Genomic DNA, 18,650 nt, shown 5'->3' with positions numbered 1-18,650 from the left:
GAAAACATGTTTTTTATATTCACACCAACAGTATGTAGGAGAAAACATGTTTTTTATATTCACACCAACAGTATGTAGGAGAAAACATGTTTTTTATATTCACACCAACAGTATGTAGGAGAAAACATGTTTTTTATATTCACACCAACAGTATGTAGGAGAAAACATGTTTTTTATATTCACACCAACAGTATGTAGGAGAAGTTTTCAGGCAGCAAGTCGAGGTAGGGGAACGACTGGCCATGACATTTTCTTTGTGCTTTTCCGATGGACAGTGCTGTTTTGTGCAGTTTTGTTGACCCCATGGCCTTTCCTCTAAATGTGTGCTTGTTTGTATTTGAAAGATTTCTGAGTCGAAAGCATGGCTGTGTACACACTAAGGCAGGGGTTACTTCTCAACCTTTTTGGCTTGGGTTCCCTGCAACAATGACAATGAGTAGCAGGCAGCAACATTAGTTTCATTTCAGACAGACAGCTTAAGTAGTTATAATGGATATTATTATGAAGTGTTAACTATTTTGATTTATATGTTTTAGCGAACGCCAACGATGGAAGACAAAGAATTTTGCAAAATGGTCGAAGAAGAGTATTCAATCGACGTACAGCTGGAAAAACTTGCCAGCCAGATCACGGTCAGTGCAATTCTCCTATTGCTTCTTAAAAGACACTTAACCTCCAACATTTTTTTTAGTATCTAAAAACCAACATTTGGCTAACACAACCGTTCCCACCCCCGATAGCGATTGTCCGATGCTAGTTTAGCCTACGGGCGGCTGGCCTAGCGGAGTCGATTCCCGCGTGCATATCGATCGATCGTCGATTAATCGATTTTTTTTGGGTCAGCCCTAGTGGGCTCGCTACTCTATGATGATGTATTGTGTGGAGGTATGGGGGAACACATATAAAACTATAATAAAACCAATTTTCATGTTACAAAAAAAGGCCATAAGAATCATAAATAAAACTGAATATCTTGCAGCTACAAACCCACTATTCATCTGCAAACACACACTAAAATTCAAAGATATAGTCAACCTAAACACTGCAATAGTCATGTACAAAATAAATAAATAAATACTACTATTATCCATACAGGAGCTGTTTGAAATGAGAGAATCTCAGTACAACCTCAGGGGGAAATGTGTATTAAAACAAAAAGGGGCAAGGACCAACACAAAGGGTAGATGTATATCCAAAATAGGGGTTGACTTGTGGAATAGCCTGGATAATGAACTAAAGCTATGCACATCACTTATCAAATTGAAAAAGCTATTTAAAAGTAGGGTATTAAATAGATATAACACATTATCATAAGATTATTATTATCATAAGATCATTATTATTAGCATTATTAAATGCTTAGTCTTTCTAAAAAGACTAAGTTCTAAAAAATGCTTTATTTATTTTTGTATGTTTCCTTTGTATTTTGTTTATTTACTTTGTATTCATTTTGTAGTTTGTTTCCTTTCTTAAAAAAGGCTAGGCAAAATAAGCTTCGGCTTCAGCCTAGACCCTTTCGGTGCTACCCCTTTAAAAAAAACTTAAATGCAAATGATAAAACTTAACGTGTAAATGTAAAGCACCGAATTAAACTATTCATTCATTCATTGTTCTCACATGACGTCACAGCCCAGTAGCCAATGAAAACGGGGCTCTTCTACTCAAGCCCACAACTAGATTTCTAGCACAAAGTATGTGGAAGTAGTTAGATGATAAATAAACAGAGGCTGAACCCCCACAATTTTGTTTAGGGCAGTAAATGACAACTTAAGACGTCACCTGGCTCATACAAATACTGCCATCGCTGCACCCCTCACTTCACAATCATGTTGTTTGTTTTTTATTGGAGTCTGATGTCATGACGACATGGTTTGTTTGGGGCACGCCATATTTGGATGTAGCTGCAGTGGCAACTCTTTGATTGTCTGAGTCTTATAGTAAACTGTATATATGGTTATGTCTGATTCATAGTGACGGGCGATGGTCCGCTGGCTGCCCGGCAAACTCACCCATTAGTCTATAGGATATATTACGCACTTTGTGTACTGTATGCGTTTGTTTTAGGCCCTGGAGGAAGAGAGCAGATTTCTTTCCAAGAAAAAGGAGACTATTGCAACTACGGTCGTTAAACTGGTGAGTGCCTCCTGCGTTCTTCTCATTCATAGAGAGAAACAGAAGCTTTGCTTGTTTCTCAACTTGAAAATGGTTGAAAGAATGTACTTTCTGACACATTAAGTGTAGGGATGCAGCAATACTGATTTTATTCATTTCCAATATATTCATTTTGAAATTTCCCGATACACTCCTGATATCTGATACTTGCTGTAGGCTACATAGTAAAACAACTAAATACAAAAAAATGCATTAACTTTCAATAAGCCATTTATTAATAAAGGATAGGCTTCAGTTCAAAGCTGCAAGTCACTGCAACTCTGCAAAATACGATGGCAACTCTTATATATCCCATTTAGGTAACTAACACGTTGTCACTCGCTCTTCGTCTTTTCCTTTTCTTTATTGTCCCCGACTTCATGGCCGTGCATGTCTGGTGATGAGACATGACAGCAGTGTGCATTCTGGTGTAACTGTATATTATTTAACTGGGTCCGACTCCGGACTGTTGTGACAGACAGTATGTAGCCTCAGCCTGCCCTAGTAACTTTTCCTCCTCCCTGCACTGTCGGAGGCTCGAAGCATCAGGCGATGCTGCTGCGGGCTGATCTACAAGCTCTCAAGGCATCCTGTTTTTGCAGCGCCGTTCGCTACGTGTTGAGAGCTTGTAGATCTGTTTGTTTTTTCAGCGCCGTGTCAGGTTAACAAAATAGACTAGCTGCAGCGAGCTAAGCTATCATCACCACAATGGCTGGTAGTGTTAGCATAGCTTGTTGCAATGCTAACTCTTTCTCACTCGCTCCTTTTCCTTTTCTTTATATAAAGACTTCACGGCTGTGCATTGAAGCATGTCGGGGTGATGAGACACGAGACATCAGTGTGACTGTATCATAGAGTCATAAAAGGACTGTATATTATTTAACTGGGTCCGGACTGGAGTGAGTGTAAACACAGCAACATGTAGCCTGCTCCACAGTAAAGTCTCCTCCCCGCCCAGACGGTCGGAGCGTCAGACCCCGATGCTGCTGCGGCCGGGGAGTGCGGGCTGCTACTTGGGCAGGAGCATACCATTACAAGGGGAGGAGGGCTTTCTACCGGCGGCTGCTGGCCCAAATTAATTCACATTTTGCTCACACTTGTACAGGCTACGTTTGAAGAGTTGAATTTTCGATAAGATTGAGTATTATTTTGCAAAATAAAATAAAATCGCCCTGAAAATAAATAAAAACAATCGGCGATAGACTCATCCAAATCACGATTGACGATAGATTTGTATCGTCACCCAACCCTAGTCAAGTGTAGTGTTACTGTTTAGCTAAGCTGTAAGCACCAGCCAGGCAGGTGTGAAAACAAATGTTCCACCACTTCCAACTAAATCACACACACACACACACACCCAAGAGGAAAATGGCAAGAGGGGCCAACTTTGCTTTACTTCCCATATCTGCGTGAGGTGGGCGGACACATTATTAGGAGACGGGAAGAATGTTGAAGTCTATTAATTTCCAATGGGAGAATGAACGTGAACACAGCTTATGAACCATTCCTTAACTCCATGGTCACTGAACTATCACAAGGCACACAATATTTCCAAGATATTCATACTAAACTGGGGAGGACCATTTGTAGGATTTGTAGTGGCTAGTGGCTCCAATGAAGTTCGCCCATCTTCATAAATAGACCATCTTTGCACACACACACACACACACACACACACACACACACACACCTTCATATCTAGGCTATAGCTCAATGTGTAATTAAATCTAGTCTAATGCATGCATATCACATCACAAACAAAATGGCACACAGGCTATTGTAAAATCATTTGTGCTGTCTTTCTTACCCGTCTGTAGCGTGGGTCCACTAAAGTGGCCACGGAAGTGTAGGGTACACCTTCGATGCTGCCAAATCTTCTGTCGACAGCTTCCAGAAGGGTACGCTTCATTGTTTTGATTCCGCTGTCGTCACTGGTCTCCTGGCTGAGATGTCTTTGCTTCAAGACGGTGATAGCTGGGATTACGTCGGCTGCAGTGGAGGTCGCTAAGCTGATTTTATTATTTGGCTCCTCGAATGGTTCCAGTACTTTAGCAGTTTTTTCTAACTGACCACTCGTTGGTTGACAGTTCGACAGGCAGGGTGTCCACTTGGTATGAGCAGAGGGCTCTCTTCTGTTCAAGAAGGCTTTGGATCATATACAGAGAGCTGTTCCATCTGGTCTGGACGTCTTGCTGTAGACGTTTTGTATTAGCCTCCTGATTCAGCTCTCTGTCTTCTAAGCGAGACTGTGCAACTTGTGAATGTTTGAAATGTGTCACGATTATTCTTCCATTTGTGAGAGCATCGTGTACACTGTTGGGAGAGAAGCCCCTCGTTAACAATTAGCTGCAAAGTATAGGCCAAGCAGCCCAAACTAGCAACCGGCACCTCATCCATCCCCTTTTTCATGTTGCTTGCTTTGTCTCTCAAAACCATGTGTACTTTAGCCAGTGGGATATCCAGCATCTCTCTCATCGTGTCTTTAACACTAGCATGTCTGAACTCAACTCACCTACTACTCTGACGGCTAACGGTCATGATGACCGTGTTTTTCGTGCAATTCCATTGGCCACTCTCTCCCTGCATCTCTTGTAATGCTCTTCACACCTCTCCCCCCGCGGTGGGGGGGTTGACGACTTGCCATTGTCTTCTAAATGTCACATTCCAACTAATTCAAGGCAGCAGTTTCAACTCGACAGGACAACTCAAGTTATTTTTTCTTTTTCATTTCAGTTTACCAAACTATAATTATAGTGACAGTGTGAGCGCTATATTGAATACTCTTGCGCAGAAAACACTGTCCTTTGTATTGAGCCAATAAAATGGGCTACCACTCGTTATTGTAACAGCCAGAGCCAGGCACATTGCTCAGTCAGACATTTATATATTGACAATATATATTTATATATATTGTCATTTTTATATAGAGGGGGAAACATTATAGGCTACACATGTGTTATCGATGTAATTCATATATATTTGATTGATTGTGCCAGTTCCAACGCCAGAGGTCCGCTTCTCAGCAGCAGAAGGTTTATATACCATAGGATAGATCAAGTCATGTGACGCATCACCGCCACAAATAGTGCTACAGCGTTATCTAAAATGCACTTCCGCATACCTCACCGTCAGTTACTTGGATTCATGAACATTTAAATGTAGCCTACATTTACATGAGAGAAAAAAAGGAAAGGGCTGTGCGTGCATGCAAAATCAGTTCCACTGGTCGCTTGCAGAAAAGTTTACAGACAAAGGACGGACGGACAGAAGTAACTGTTATCTTTTGACTGACGTTCGGGAGGTCTATCGCGTTGGAATGATTTCAAACAGTCATTTTTATTTGGAATCACATCGGCAAGCATTCTCGCTCCAAGGAAAGGACATTTCAGTCGGGTCAAACCGACCATGCACAGCTCATTGTCACGATGCTATAAACCTTATTTTTCCAACGTTTCGGCAAACGGGTTGCCTTCTGCAGGATATATTGAACAGCCTGAAATTAAAAAAAAACATGATCCGGATTAGAAAGAGCTGGCGATATTTATATGCCAGAATAGGCTGTGGAACAATCCACATCAGGAGGCTATAATGCCGGTTTTAGTGTGCCCTCCGAAAAATAAAGTCAGACATTTAATTATTTCTGCAAACCGCATATAACAAATAGCCTATAACCTCTAAAACAACATTTAGTCTACATGTTGTGAGTAGGCTACATTCGTAATGTAAGTTTGCCTTTGCCTACATGTGGAAGTAGTTGGAATGCAAATGACCCATTTAGCTTGAACAATGGGTCTCCAGTCAGGAGGGAGGTGTGAACTTCACTGCTTGCGGGGGGAGAAAGGGTGACAGCAAAAGTGCAGATTTAGTAGGTATAAGTATGCCTAAAATCATATTTACAAAACGTTTCAGATGAAAAAAAAAACAGATTATTTGAATCGAACATTTAGAAAAAGTCATGCAGGGGAACTTTCTCAGGACTTCATGGGCAAATCTCAAAATCGGTCAGATAGACCGCTTCGACATGCTAGTGTTAATCAAACCGCTGATGTGTGATCCCCTGCACTGTTTCACATGCAGCACCACGCTGTTGAAAGCATAGTTCTCCGCACCCAGCCAATGTACGGTGAGGCTAATTAGCGACATTAAGCTAACAGAGTAGGGCTGGGCGATATGGCAAAATCTCATATCACGATATAGAAAATATTTTATCACGATAACGATATACTCACGATATAGCGCATTTTTTGTAAATTCAATGAATTAATATTTTAACAATTGCCACATGGAAAAATGCAGTTTGAAATTATATACTCAACAAATATAGGTATGGTACTAAATATTTATTTTATTTAGAACCTTAGAGAAATAGAAAACACTACCGAACAGTAGTGATTTGAATATTTTCACTTTTTTTAAACACTAAGAGCGTGGTGATGGTGCACACTGCACACAGGTGCAGGAAAAAGAAATCTGCTTAACATTCCAAAAATACCAAATGTAAAGTTGTAAACATTAAACAATCTGTTCTGATTCTTCCCATTCCCAGGCAGGCAGGTCTTACAGAGGAAGGGTAATTATAGCCTGGTAGAACCACTCCCCCTGCTGGACAAAGGCTAGGGGAATTGGGATCAGAATTAAACAATTATAGGACCCTGAGTCTGACCCCAGTTTTGGTTTTCCTTCAGAAATCAGAACCACTGTTACATGAATATTACATCATTCATGACATGCACACACTCATGCTGCATGCACACAAATTGGAAACTTTAAGTTTAAAGCTGCAGCTCAGCAAAAACAGGCTCACAGCCTCACAACAAGATAAATAAAACAAATCTATTTAAGTTTGAACGGTAGGCCTTAGCAAATAGCAGCAAACAAATACAGGCCTAGACCCCAATATCCTATACATATTGGAAAATACCAATGTAAACATTTTTAAAGTCTACTAGAGGCTAGCTGCAAATATAATGAGGTATAAAGAGGTAAACAAAACTTCAAGTAGCACATTGGATCACATCCATGTAAACAAAATAAGACACTTGATAAAGTTGACACTGACATAATCTTTGCATAGTTGCAGCATCTCAGTGACTCAGTCTTCTACATCTAGGTTGCGTGCAAGGAATGTAAGCTCTTCAACTCTTGAGGGTTTCAGTGCTGCCCTCTGGCATGTCACAATGTTCCCACTGGTGCTGAAAGCCCGCTCTGAAGGGGAACTTGTGGCAGGGATGCAGAGATATTTCTTTGCTAGCTTGGCCACTAGGGGAAAATGTGACTCGTTCTCCTGCCACCATTGTAGTGGCTCTGTTTTTCGACCAACGGGCAGTAGGAGATAGAGGTTGATCTCGTCTTCAATGGCTTCTCTGCTTGAAGGGGCATGGCTTCGCTTTGCTGGTGTCTCACATTCAAAGTAACTGCTTAAAGTTTTCTTTTTCTTCTTAGATGCAGGAACCTCCTCTGGCTCTGGTTCATCCTGAGTGCCAGCAGCTGATGGAAGGGCCTCTCCTTCCTGGGCCACCATCTTCTGCAGGTCTGCAGCAGCTCTTGTCTTGATGTAGCCAACCTTCTCTGGCTTGATGTATGTGGTTTTGAACCGAGGGTCAACAAGAGAAGCCATGTCAAGCAAATCCTGGGTTTCCTCGTCATCATACTTCTCATTTAGGTATTTTAGTACACCTTCTTTGATGGTCATGGTGAGCTCAGTGTCTTCATTCTTTTTCACAAGTAGATCAGTGTTAAACAGATACGGGTTTCAAGTAGGAAACACTTGGGTAAAGATCCCCAGACAAGGCATCCGTAAACTCCTTGAGAGGACTCAGTGCCCTGTTGATGGACTCCAGAACGTCTATGTCCTGCCAAGTTGGGACCAGGTGACGTACTTTCTTGTCGGCACGGAGGACCTGTGAGATGGCTTTCTCCTGCTCGAGCACCCTTTCAACCATGGCTTGCATAGAGCCCCACCTCGTAGGGGTTTCTGTGATCAGCTGATGAGTGGGCAAGGGTGGTATTTGTCTGCTTGAGCCTTGGCCAGCGCCTTTCTTCTCTTCCATGAATTGGAGAAGGCAAGCACAATCTTCTTGCAGACGCCGAATGCTCGATCCACCTGGCCCAGTTTCAGACTATGCCCTGTGTAAATAAAGGAGAAGTAAATGTACCATTCTATACCTTTTTTATATACACTGTGTAGAGGACAAGTAAAATGTATTAATTTCATTGTTCATGTTTTATATTTATAAATTCATATAAATGGACAGTTTGAGTATTGTGTAAACACAAACATTGTGTAACTCAAACATTGAAGATAAAAGTGAGGACGCAAATTGTGATTGGCCATGAGATCATGTATTATGATTAATTGATGAGCGTGCCCCTCACTTCACATTGGTGTGATTTGTAGCTTTTAACTGGCTTTTTAACTATTGCAGGAAAATGTTGCCATTATGGGAGTTACTATAACAGTAACTGACAGTATACAAATGGACTTCTATATTCTATTTGTATTATTGTATATTGTCTGTAGTTATTTTAATTTTAAAGTTTTAGAAACACTGCTCTAACCTCTAGGTATTTAAATTGTATTACTGTACTACTGAAATGAACTGATATAGATATCTATATGCATTTTTAGCATTTATATTAAATCTATATGCATATTTTTTGATTGATACACTTTGTCACTTACCGATGGCTAAATGAAGACGGTGGCCAAAGCACTGTAGGGGTGTAATTTCATTCAGCTGAAAGGCAAGGACGTTGTTGGATGCGTTGTCTGTAGTAACACAGACGAGGTGATCCTCCTCCAGTCCCCACGACTCGAGAGCCTCTCTGAAACCTTTGGCTATGTTTTCTCCAGTGTGGTCATCTGGGAAATAACTCGTCTGTAAACACCGACTGCGGAGGTTCCACGTTGGGTCGATGTAGTGTGCCGTCAGACTCATATATGGATGGGTAGCTCGGCTCGACCACATGTCGGTTGTTGCAGAGTAAAACATGCCGCTGTTGATCTCCGCCTCCACTTTTCCTCTGCACTTGTCATATAAACTTGTCACAAACTTATTCATGTATTTTCGGCTGGGTATTTCGTATCTAGGATCGAGCTTTTTCATCATCGCCTTAAACCCCCGTTTCTCCAGCGTGAAGATTGGAACGCTGTCTAAACAGATGTGATGGGCAACACCCATAGTAATCGCCTTCCATCTTCGGGAGTCATGGGTATATGGGGTGCCACGGGAAAACGACTCTTGCAACGTCTGTGTCCGGGGCTTTTTCTTCTGAACGTCAGGCCCTGGTGTTGCTGCCTTCAAACGTTGACTCTCGCTGTATTCTTTGTCGTGATTCTTTTTCAGGTGATGAAATAAGTTAGTCGTGTTGGAATCCGCTGATGGGACCGGGGAGCGGCAGACTTTACACAATACTGTGGTCTGGTCCGTGTCCGTCTTTTTAAATCCAAACCACTTCCATACAATGGATTTTGCCCCTCTTTTAGGTGCAAGCTCCTCTGCTTGTGGTTGTGTTGGCTCACTTGGCTGGTCATCTTCTTGTTCAACATTATTATTACCGTCAGCAACAGCGTCACCCTCCATGTTTGTTTTGTTTTCAGTGCGGTGGGCTGCTGGGCATGCCGTATATAAGCGCTGTGACGTAAAATACTGCCGTAAATACTGCCGTAAAGCGAAACGGCGATATAAACGATATAGCTTATTTTTCACGATAGACATTTTATATCGTATATACGATATATATCGTCATATTGCCCAGCCCTATAACAGAGGACCAGATATCAGTAGTAAAACTCATGTGTTCAACATATTTTAACTGCTCTAGTAGTCCGGGAGCTAGGCCCAGCCCTCATACTATTTTTTGCTACCTTTTTTCACTATTTCCTGTTAGCATAACTTGGGCCATCTCAAAATGAAGAGACCACCCCCAACTCGGCTCCGTTTGGTTTCAGGGGCCCCAAAACCCCTTTTTTGGTATGTCTCTGGTGAAATTGTGTAAAGGCAAATAAAAATTCACTCAAATTACATAAATACACATGGAAGTGTGAAATTTGGCATGGAGTATCCTGACACATAGGGGTAAGTAGCAGAATATGATTTTGGGGCTATCTACCATTGTATTCTTAAATATGATCTACATCATCTCCAGAAACAAAAAAATGATACTGTCCGCTTAACAAATAACTTCCCATATCCTTAACTCTGTTCTGTAGTTCTGGTAAAGCGGTTTCTGTTATGTATGTTCTGGACATCAGATTATACCTCGGCTCCAGGTGTTGCATTAGGCTGCGGAAACCAACATTATCCACAATCGAGAGGCTGATATTCGAACACAATGAAGCAGAGTACCTTTTTCACGCTTCTTGAATGAGTCTGGGAGCTTCTGCTGTCTCTGTTCTTCTTGTTGTTTAGCTTTCTCCATCTCCTTGTGTTCTTTCTTGTGTTTTTTTTCTCTATATGCTGTGACAAATTGCTCGTATTATACGATGCAATACTTTGTCCGCCCCTCGGAACCATGGCTTCACATAATTTGCACTTTGCTTTGCTGCTTTTAGGCGTCTCAATTGTAAAATATCTCAAAACTAACGACATGTTTGCTGCTTTGTTGCGCCTCCTCCAAACGAAAACAACAGTGCTTCTTCACTCAACCTGCCCACATGCTCACGCAACAGGTTTGCTTCACGGCATGCTGTGAAGCAGTGGAGCAACAACGAAGCTGGATAATCGTTAATTTAATAATTTGCTAAAACGTTTGGTTATGGGCTCACAATTGCGTGATTATATTATTATTTATGAACCAGACCGGAGACCTTTTTATGTATATATCTGAACGTGGATTTTTGATAAACCGGATTTTTTTTTTAATCGGAACATGGATCGGTGGCGTCATCTCTGATACATTAAGCCGTATCGGAGGCAGATTCCGATATAATATTGGCTGCATCCCTAATTAAGTGTTGTCCCGTTGTATTAATGACTGCTGCACGCAATGGTATTAGCATCTTCCTATTGTAACTTCAACTTTATTTTAACTGTTGGATTCATCTAATTTATTTTGAAAGTATTGATTTCCCCGAAAATCATGTTTTTGAATCAAACGGTTACAATTTACGCATTTGTGGCGCCCCTATTGGCGAAAGTGGAACTGTTTGGAGATTTCTTGAGTACATGACCCTCGACCTGTGATTCAAATTTGGTATTGACTGGATGTTTCGTTCGGGATTCTTGGCATTTGTTGTAAAATAGGCCCCTCCCACTAACTTTGGAAGCCTATTACGGACGGACGGTATGGACCATCAACATGTCTATCGTTTATCGTGGGTCCAGAAATCATGTGTACTGATTTTTGCGAGATTTGGCAAAAAACTTTAGGAGGGGGAGCAAAAATCTACATGCTTGCCTAACTGAACTTAACCCACAAGGGGGCTAGTATAGTAAAGTATAGTAATAGTATGCTCTAAAGCGGTTTACCTTTGCATCAAGTGATCATGAGTGAAAGTTCCTCCCTAGCATGTTGCCTTGAGCATATAATATACAGCGCTGACTATACAGATCCTCATCAGTCAGTTGGTCAGTTATAATGTCGCAGATACTTTGCTTTGCTACAAACAGATAACACTTGATCTGACACAAAAAAAGAAGGAAATAAGAGGTCTTTATCACCTCTGGCCAAATCGTCCGCATACATAAGGTGGTTCACCCGTTTTGCAGTTTAGCTGAACCGAGAGATCATCCATATAAAGCCAATGGGCTGGCGAGAGTAACCCCCTTGTCTGACCCCATTTCCTACAGTAAACTACAACGGATCTCTTGGAAAAATTATGGCACACGATTCCCGATGAAGCCAGTCAATTTGACATATGGCTGGAGTGCGTGCCACCAAAACTGTGGGAGGAGTAGCGGGACAAAATAGTTTATCTAGAATAAAGTGGGCCAATTACTATACTAATAAAGTGGGACAATTACTGTAGGGCAAAATTAATTATCCTAGGGGTCCTACCAATGCTACCCTTTTTCCTGCAGGAAACCCTGAAAGGTGTCGTGGATTTTCAGAAACTGTTAGCATAACCTCGGAAACAGAGTCTCAGAAACAAAGACAAAAGAAACCATATCTTAAAGATGGAGTGCCGTGATCTTTGTGTATTCAGTTAACATTACACTAATAGACCCCCAGGTGTGTTTAGAATATCGAAATATGTCTTCCCTGTCTATTTTTGGTTTCTTCCTGAAAGCTGAAAGCCTTTGTGCCAAATGCCCAATCAAAATACACCATGTTAGTGACATAACAATATCATCCCCTCCCATAACCCCTCCCCCTTTATCATACATCAGCTGTGGGTGCGGCTTCAGTTCAGGTGGATCACCACCTACCTGAAAACCAGTCATACTTGACTCATTGACCTTGACATTGCTAGTGGCTGAATACGTACGCACCGGTCGCCACTGTTTGCTTCAATGTTAACCGTTTTATTTTGAAAGCTGTTTCATTCCGAAATGGAGAAGCAGGAAGTGTAAAATTGCTATGTAACATGCTTAGAGTATCCTGCCACCCTAATTAAAACCCACGCACCCCGTTTATCCGGGTGCCTTTGTCCGCCTTCTCCTACCAAACCACACCGTTTGCCCGCATCTCACCATGCACAACACCACCGGCATGCCTGTCCAGACATAACGCACTACTTTGCATCCATGCAACTGTCATAATTACTGTACAGTTTGCATTTGCATGAAAAACCATGTTATTGCGCAACATTTCACAGTGATGCAAATTACATCACATTTTAGGCCACACCCCATTACACTGTGCGTGCCCACACACACACACACACGGCGCAGGAGAATTGTACAGTACAGTATGGTACAGTACGGTATAGTATTGTACAGTATGGTACAGAACGGTATAATATTGTACAGTATGGTACAGTACAGTCTGCTCCAGTACAGCACAGTATGGTACAGTACGGAAAAGTATGGTACAGTATTGTACAGTACAGTACAGTCTGCGACAGGACATTACAGTATGGTACGGTACAGTACAGTCTGCTACAGTACATTATGGTACAGTACATTACGGTACAGTCTGGTACAGTACAGTCTGGTACGGTACAGTCCAGTCTGCTACTAAGGCTGTACCCTAGCCCTGTTTTTAGGACTCGAACTTCGGCAGGAATTTTCGAGCGAACATCCGAACCATTAGTTTGTAATTAATTTAAAAAAATAACCAGGTGGGGGGGGGCATACGGAGTTTACGGACGTTTCTACTCTGCCACAATGTTATGCTTCACACGGGCAGATGCAAAAGATAAAGATCACAGACAGTGCATTTGTAGCAGAGTAGTCGTTAAGCAGCTCAACCCCTGAAACCAAAACAAATGTCCAACATAGATAAAAGTGATTACCGTACTCGCCTACTGCTGCAGGTCCATAAATAATCCCAGTGTTGTTCAAGATGCATGGTTATTATATTGTAAATAATGATCGTCGCATGGTTTAGCGACGACTACCACTATGAGAGGAGCACGTAAGTTTGGGACTTTGGGGAGTGTCATAGTAGCTTGTTTACAACTGAAACAGACTTCCTGTGCACTAACTTCCTCTTCAAAATAAGAGCCACATGTAATGATTAGTCAACACTAGTTTTATTTCTAAGTCTACTTACAGGACGTTAACATCTCATTTGAGTTCCTTTTGAATGCCTGTCAGATTTCTCTACATAACTATCTCAGCTGTTGGTGCGCAAATGAGCCTTGCATCTACCACGCAGAAAACATTTTGATGCCTGCGCACTGGCACACCGGTTGTGTACCCCCCTGATTAATAACATCTAAACATGAACATGTAAACGCAACAAACATAGTAGCCTACTCTTATTATGCATATCGCATTCTCGCCGAGATATATATTAGAGTTCGAAAAAGTTCAAGCCCATTAATTAAGATTCGAGTGCCAACCCTAACGAGCGAACATTCGATCCCTGAATGTTTGGGGACAGCCTTATCTGCTTCAGTACATTACGGTACAGTCCAGTCTGCTACATTACAGTATGGTACGGTACAGTACAGTATGCTACAGTACAGTCTGCTACAGTACAGTATGGAACAATACAGTACGGTACAGTATGGTACAGAACACTGGCCACCTGGATGGCGTGGCTCGGTGCTAGAGTGAGACCGGACGAAGGCCAGTCGAATTCTAGTAAATATAATAGACGTCACCGAGAGGAAACCCTGAGGCGAAATTCCATTCCAGGCGATGCATCGCCGTGGATTGCTTTCACTTTATTATGATCAAAGTTTAGACTTTATAAGGTCTCAAAGATTGCAGTTTGTCTCATTTTGAAGAGAATAAGGACTATTAAAGGAGAATTTCGGACTAGAAGGCTTTCTTACCTTTATTTGTAGTTGTTACGTCCCCACCAAAGATGTCCAGGTGTTATTTTGTGCAAAAGCGCATTTTTGTCTATTTCCCCTACCATAAGCCCCCAATGGGGGTTGAGTTTTAGTGCTAATTCGCTTATTTCCATCAAAATAAGTAGTAAAGTGTGCCGCTTGGGATACTATTTACATTATGAAGACAGGATATATACAAAAGCGATGGAAATAAGCGAATAAGGGCCTTTCTCAGCCCCACCCCTCTCCCATTTGTTCATATTGTGTTTAGGATCCAAGATGGCCACAGCACCAGGAGGGGGTGGGGCAGAGGTGAGCGGGCGGGGTCGACATATGCCCTTACTGGGCTGCATTCAAGACACTTGCCTTGTGTCTGACACCTCACTTGTGTTTAAACACAGCTTTGATGGATGTGTTCTGCCCCCCTCCCCCCCATCAACCAAAATGTTTGGTCAAACCATATGGGCTTCCATTGGAAATGCATTGGAGCGGCCATTAAACACAGACACAAGACAAACACAAGACAGGTGTCTTGAATGACTGTGAATGCAGCCCAGTAAGGCCACCCCCTCCTGGTGCTGCGGCCATCTCGGATCCTAAACACAATATAAACAAATGGGAGAATTGTGGGGCCGGGAAAGGCCCTTATTAGCACTAAAACCCAACCCCCATTGCGGGCTTATGGTAGGGGAAATAGCCAATAATGCGCTTTTGCACAAAATAACACCTGGACCTCTTTGGTGGGCACATAACAACTACCGTTAAGCACGGCCGCGTGCGCGTCGGATCCGTGTGGAGTCTGTCCAACATGTGAGTTAAAAAAAACATTTTAATTAAATTATTTAAACGTTAAATTAGATTAAAGAAAGACATCATTTCACGTTCTGGCACAGGCGGGAGGGGAAATTAACGTGATTCCGCTGGCCTTTATTGTGTTAATGAACTGGTTGGTGTGGCCACATAACATTTTAACACTTTCTGTACACAAAATCGTACTTGCACTGGACCCATTAGACAAAGTTAAATTGACAGCCCTCATGTGTGTGTGTGTGTGTCTGTGTGGTTTTGTGGTTTTTCCCCCCTAGGACAAACCTCCTGGTTACCTGGCGTGGTGCCATAAGCAGATTGTCATCGATCTCGAGGTCAGTATAATTCTCTCAATTTAGCTGCCATTGTTTGTTAACACAGTGGATGCGGGAGAGGGATTTCTACGTGGTTCAAATCTCAAACGCCACGTGCGGGAAGCGGATTTCTACGTTTACCGCATGTTTTTATTGATTACTTTCAATCGTCTTTCTACACACCCGGGCACTTTATCAACTAGCATCGGATGATAGCACAACACTCCGATCACGTGATCGCAAAAAAAAAGAAAAAAATGCCTCACCCCCTCCCTTCCGGAAAACAGCACGAGGCAGCCCAGCCCCTGTATTGTCACTCACGTAAAGGATGGAGACTCCCATGCATCTCGGGGCAAAATAATGGCTTCTTAACCAAGCTGGCTGCAGTCTTCTTGTTTATCTTATAATATCTTTGTTTCAGGGAGGGGAGGGCTCTCTCATGTGACTTTCAATGGAGGGAGGGGTTGTGTGTGTAATCTGATCCGAGTGTGACTTCAGTGTCTCAGTCAGATTTCTCTCCTTTTTTCTTTTTTCTTAATTTCTTCACGCATGGATTGTATCGCCTGTGTGAGCGGTTATTTCTTTATCATGATGATCAACGCCGGTCAGATAGAACATGGCAAATGTGTTGTGTTGTTTGGCAGTAATACTAACCGCCTAAAAACATTTTATGTCAGACAGCGTCTGACAAAACCGCTTCTAATTAGCCTTTCTGTTCAAGAAGAGTAGGCTACTACAAAAGCAGGTGTTACATAAAGGTGCATATCTCCAGAATGGAAGATGGTAAAATCAAAATTAGAGTGGACAAGTTACGCTTTCTTTTGAGGTATGCTGTGTGATTCTCGCTATAAGAGAACATTTACTTTGGGCCTCAGACAAGGTCCTTCGTTCAATGCATCACCTTTAGCACAGGCGGAATAGCTCTGCTCAAAATGGCCAGCATTCAAATTGTTAAAGGGGCTGTGCCTTTAATTTTACATTTTTCCTATTTTCTGTTATTTGGTCTCCCCCAAAAAAGAAAATCGATACGGTACGGATCTCGCTCATTAAAGCACTGCACAAAGCCAAAAATCCTGCTAAAAGCCAACCAAATTAATGTAATCTGTCTCTGCCGTGGTGCGCGCAGCTCACATCTGTCACAACTGTCCAGTGCATTAGCGAGTCTCGCTAATGTCAGGGCTGGTACTCACGCAGACACAGAACAAACACTGAGGTAAAGTGGTTGTTGTTGGACTAAACATAACGTGCCACCGAAAAAATGGCTCATACAGTAGATTATCAATACTGTGTCCTGACCTACTGTCCCTTGGCTTACACTGTTTATTTTTCTCGGCTAAAAACAAAGTGAAGCCTGACTTATGCTTCATCTGTCAAAAGTTGAAAAGATAGATGGGGTATCATTATTTCCCACATGGATTACAGATTCGATGGCATTTCACATTGCAAAAGGGTGCAGGAACATTGCAGGCACCTAAAAAAAATAAAAATAATAATTTGGATAATGTTAATAGACATATTGCAAACGTTTTCACTTGTTTAATCCTGATGGGGATTTATCTTTCTTTGTTTAAGGTTTGGACTTTGTCCCAATAGGAAAATTCTTGGGACAAATATTTGCCAAACACCATGCCAAAATTCAAAAAGTAGTTACCAAGTGCATTATTGTTATGATTCTTTATATTAAATCCCAGTTTAAAGGCATTTTAGCTAATTTTAGCCACCGTGGACGCCATCTTGAAAACTAAGCCTTTCTGGTCGTCTGGTGTGTTCGTTATTCCTAAAATTTAGCACACCCAATAGTAACAGAATCCAATGAAAAATCTATTTTATTAATTATTTTGGTTTACAACCATAGCTATACGTATCTAATATTTGAGTCTGTGCAAACAGCCCACTAGGGGGGTTCACCCAACGCGTTTGCACTGCTTTTTGAAAACCTTATACCCATACCTAACATCACGCCAAAATTCAAGAACTAGTCACCAAAAGCAAAATCTTTACAAGTGCGCCCCCAGCTACATGCATTTATGAAGTGATCGTAAATGTCTGATCCTGGCGTAAATTTGGTCGCAGCTTTGATAAATGTCACGGTTGAAACCGACCGTCACACCCTTCAATATTCTCGAAACGCTCCCAGTTTACGACATGAACAAACGGAATCCGACCAAACAAACGTGTTGAAATCGCCTTGCTTGCCTGTCATGTCTGTGACATTTTGTAGGATGGGCTTCAAGTAATAGAGCAGTCATACTATTAATATTGTTTGTTGTGTAATGTTACAGAAGGCTGTAATACACACCATATCTCTAAATAGCAAATAATGTACAAATGCCTTACATTTAAATTCAAAGAGGGGATGTTTGTGGTTAAGTGTTTAACCTGTACACCTTAACCTTAAGACGTGATGAAGATATGTACCAATGCCAGGGTATAATTGGTTTTCGATGGTGACGTAATGATATGTTTCAGTATCGGGACATACGCATCAAATGACCCAAGTAACCACAGTATACCCGCTAATCAACTAAAAAATTTATACATAGAAGCATTTCCTTTAATCCACCCGACACTGAAACATATCTTCATTACGTCACCATTGAGAGCCAGTTATACCAGTACTTGCACGCTCTGCTTGCGCACTAGTAGGCACTCGACAGAGTGCAGTTCTAGTTAATACTATGGATTATTATTATTATTATGTACAAAGGTACCTTTTTACCCCTACAGTGATGCCTGCATATAACATGTTAATTAATACTATGGTTAAATAATAATAATAATAATTATTGCTATGTACAGTGGTATTTTTTTTTTACCCCTAATGTGATGCCTGGAATCAGCTGCGCCATCATGTGACAAAAGCCTTGAGCCTTACCAACAGAACTCGGGGAGAAAGAAATACCTCAGGACGTTAGTTATGCTACTTTAGTTTGCAAACTGTCTTTGTCTTAAGAATTGCACTACACTTATGATCTGAATCAATATTTGGG

At 41.6% G+C, this 18,650-nt stretch overlaps 1 protein-coding gene across 1 annotated transcript in view; it reads left to right on the top strand.

Moving 5' to 3' along the window:
* Positions 1-18,650, top strand: part of LOC306938192 (uncharacterized protein) — a 54,491-nt gene that overhangs the window by 26,601 nt on the left and 9,240 nt on the right. Inside the window, exons 7-9 of the mRNA XM_079522253.1 lie at positions 537-632; positions 2,065-2,133; positions 15,625-15,681. Of these exons, the coding sequence (XP_079378379.1) occupies positions 537-632; positions 2,065-2,133; positions 15,625-15,681 (222 nt within the window). The remainder of the gene's footprint in view (positions 1-536; positions 633-2,064; positions 2,134-15,624; positions 15,682-18,650) is intronic.

The sequence above is a fragment of the Electrona antarctica genome (assembly GCF_951216825.1).
Source record: "Electrona antarctica genome assembly, chromosome: 2".
NCBI classification, from domain to species: domain Eukaryota; kingdom Metazoa; phylum Chordata; class Actinopteri; order Myctophiformes; family Myctophidae; genus Electrona; species Electrona antarctica.
This window is presented reverse-complemented; position numbering and strand designations above follow the sequence as displayed.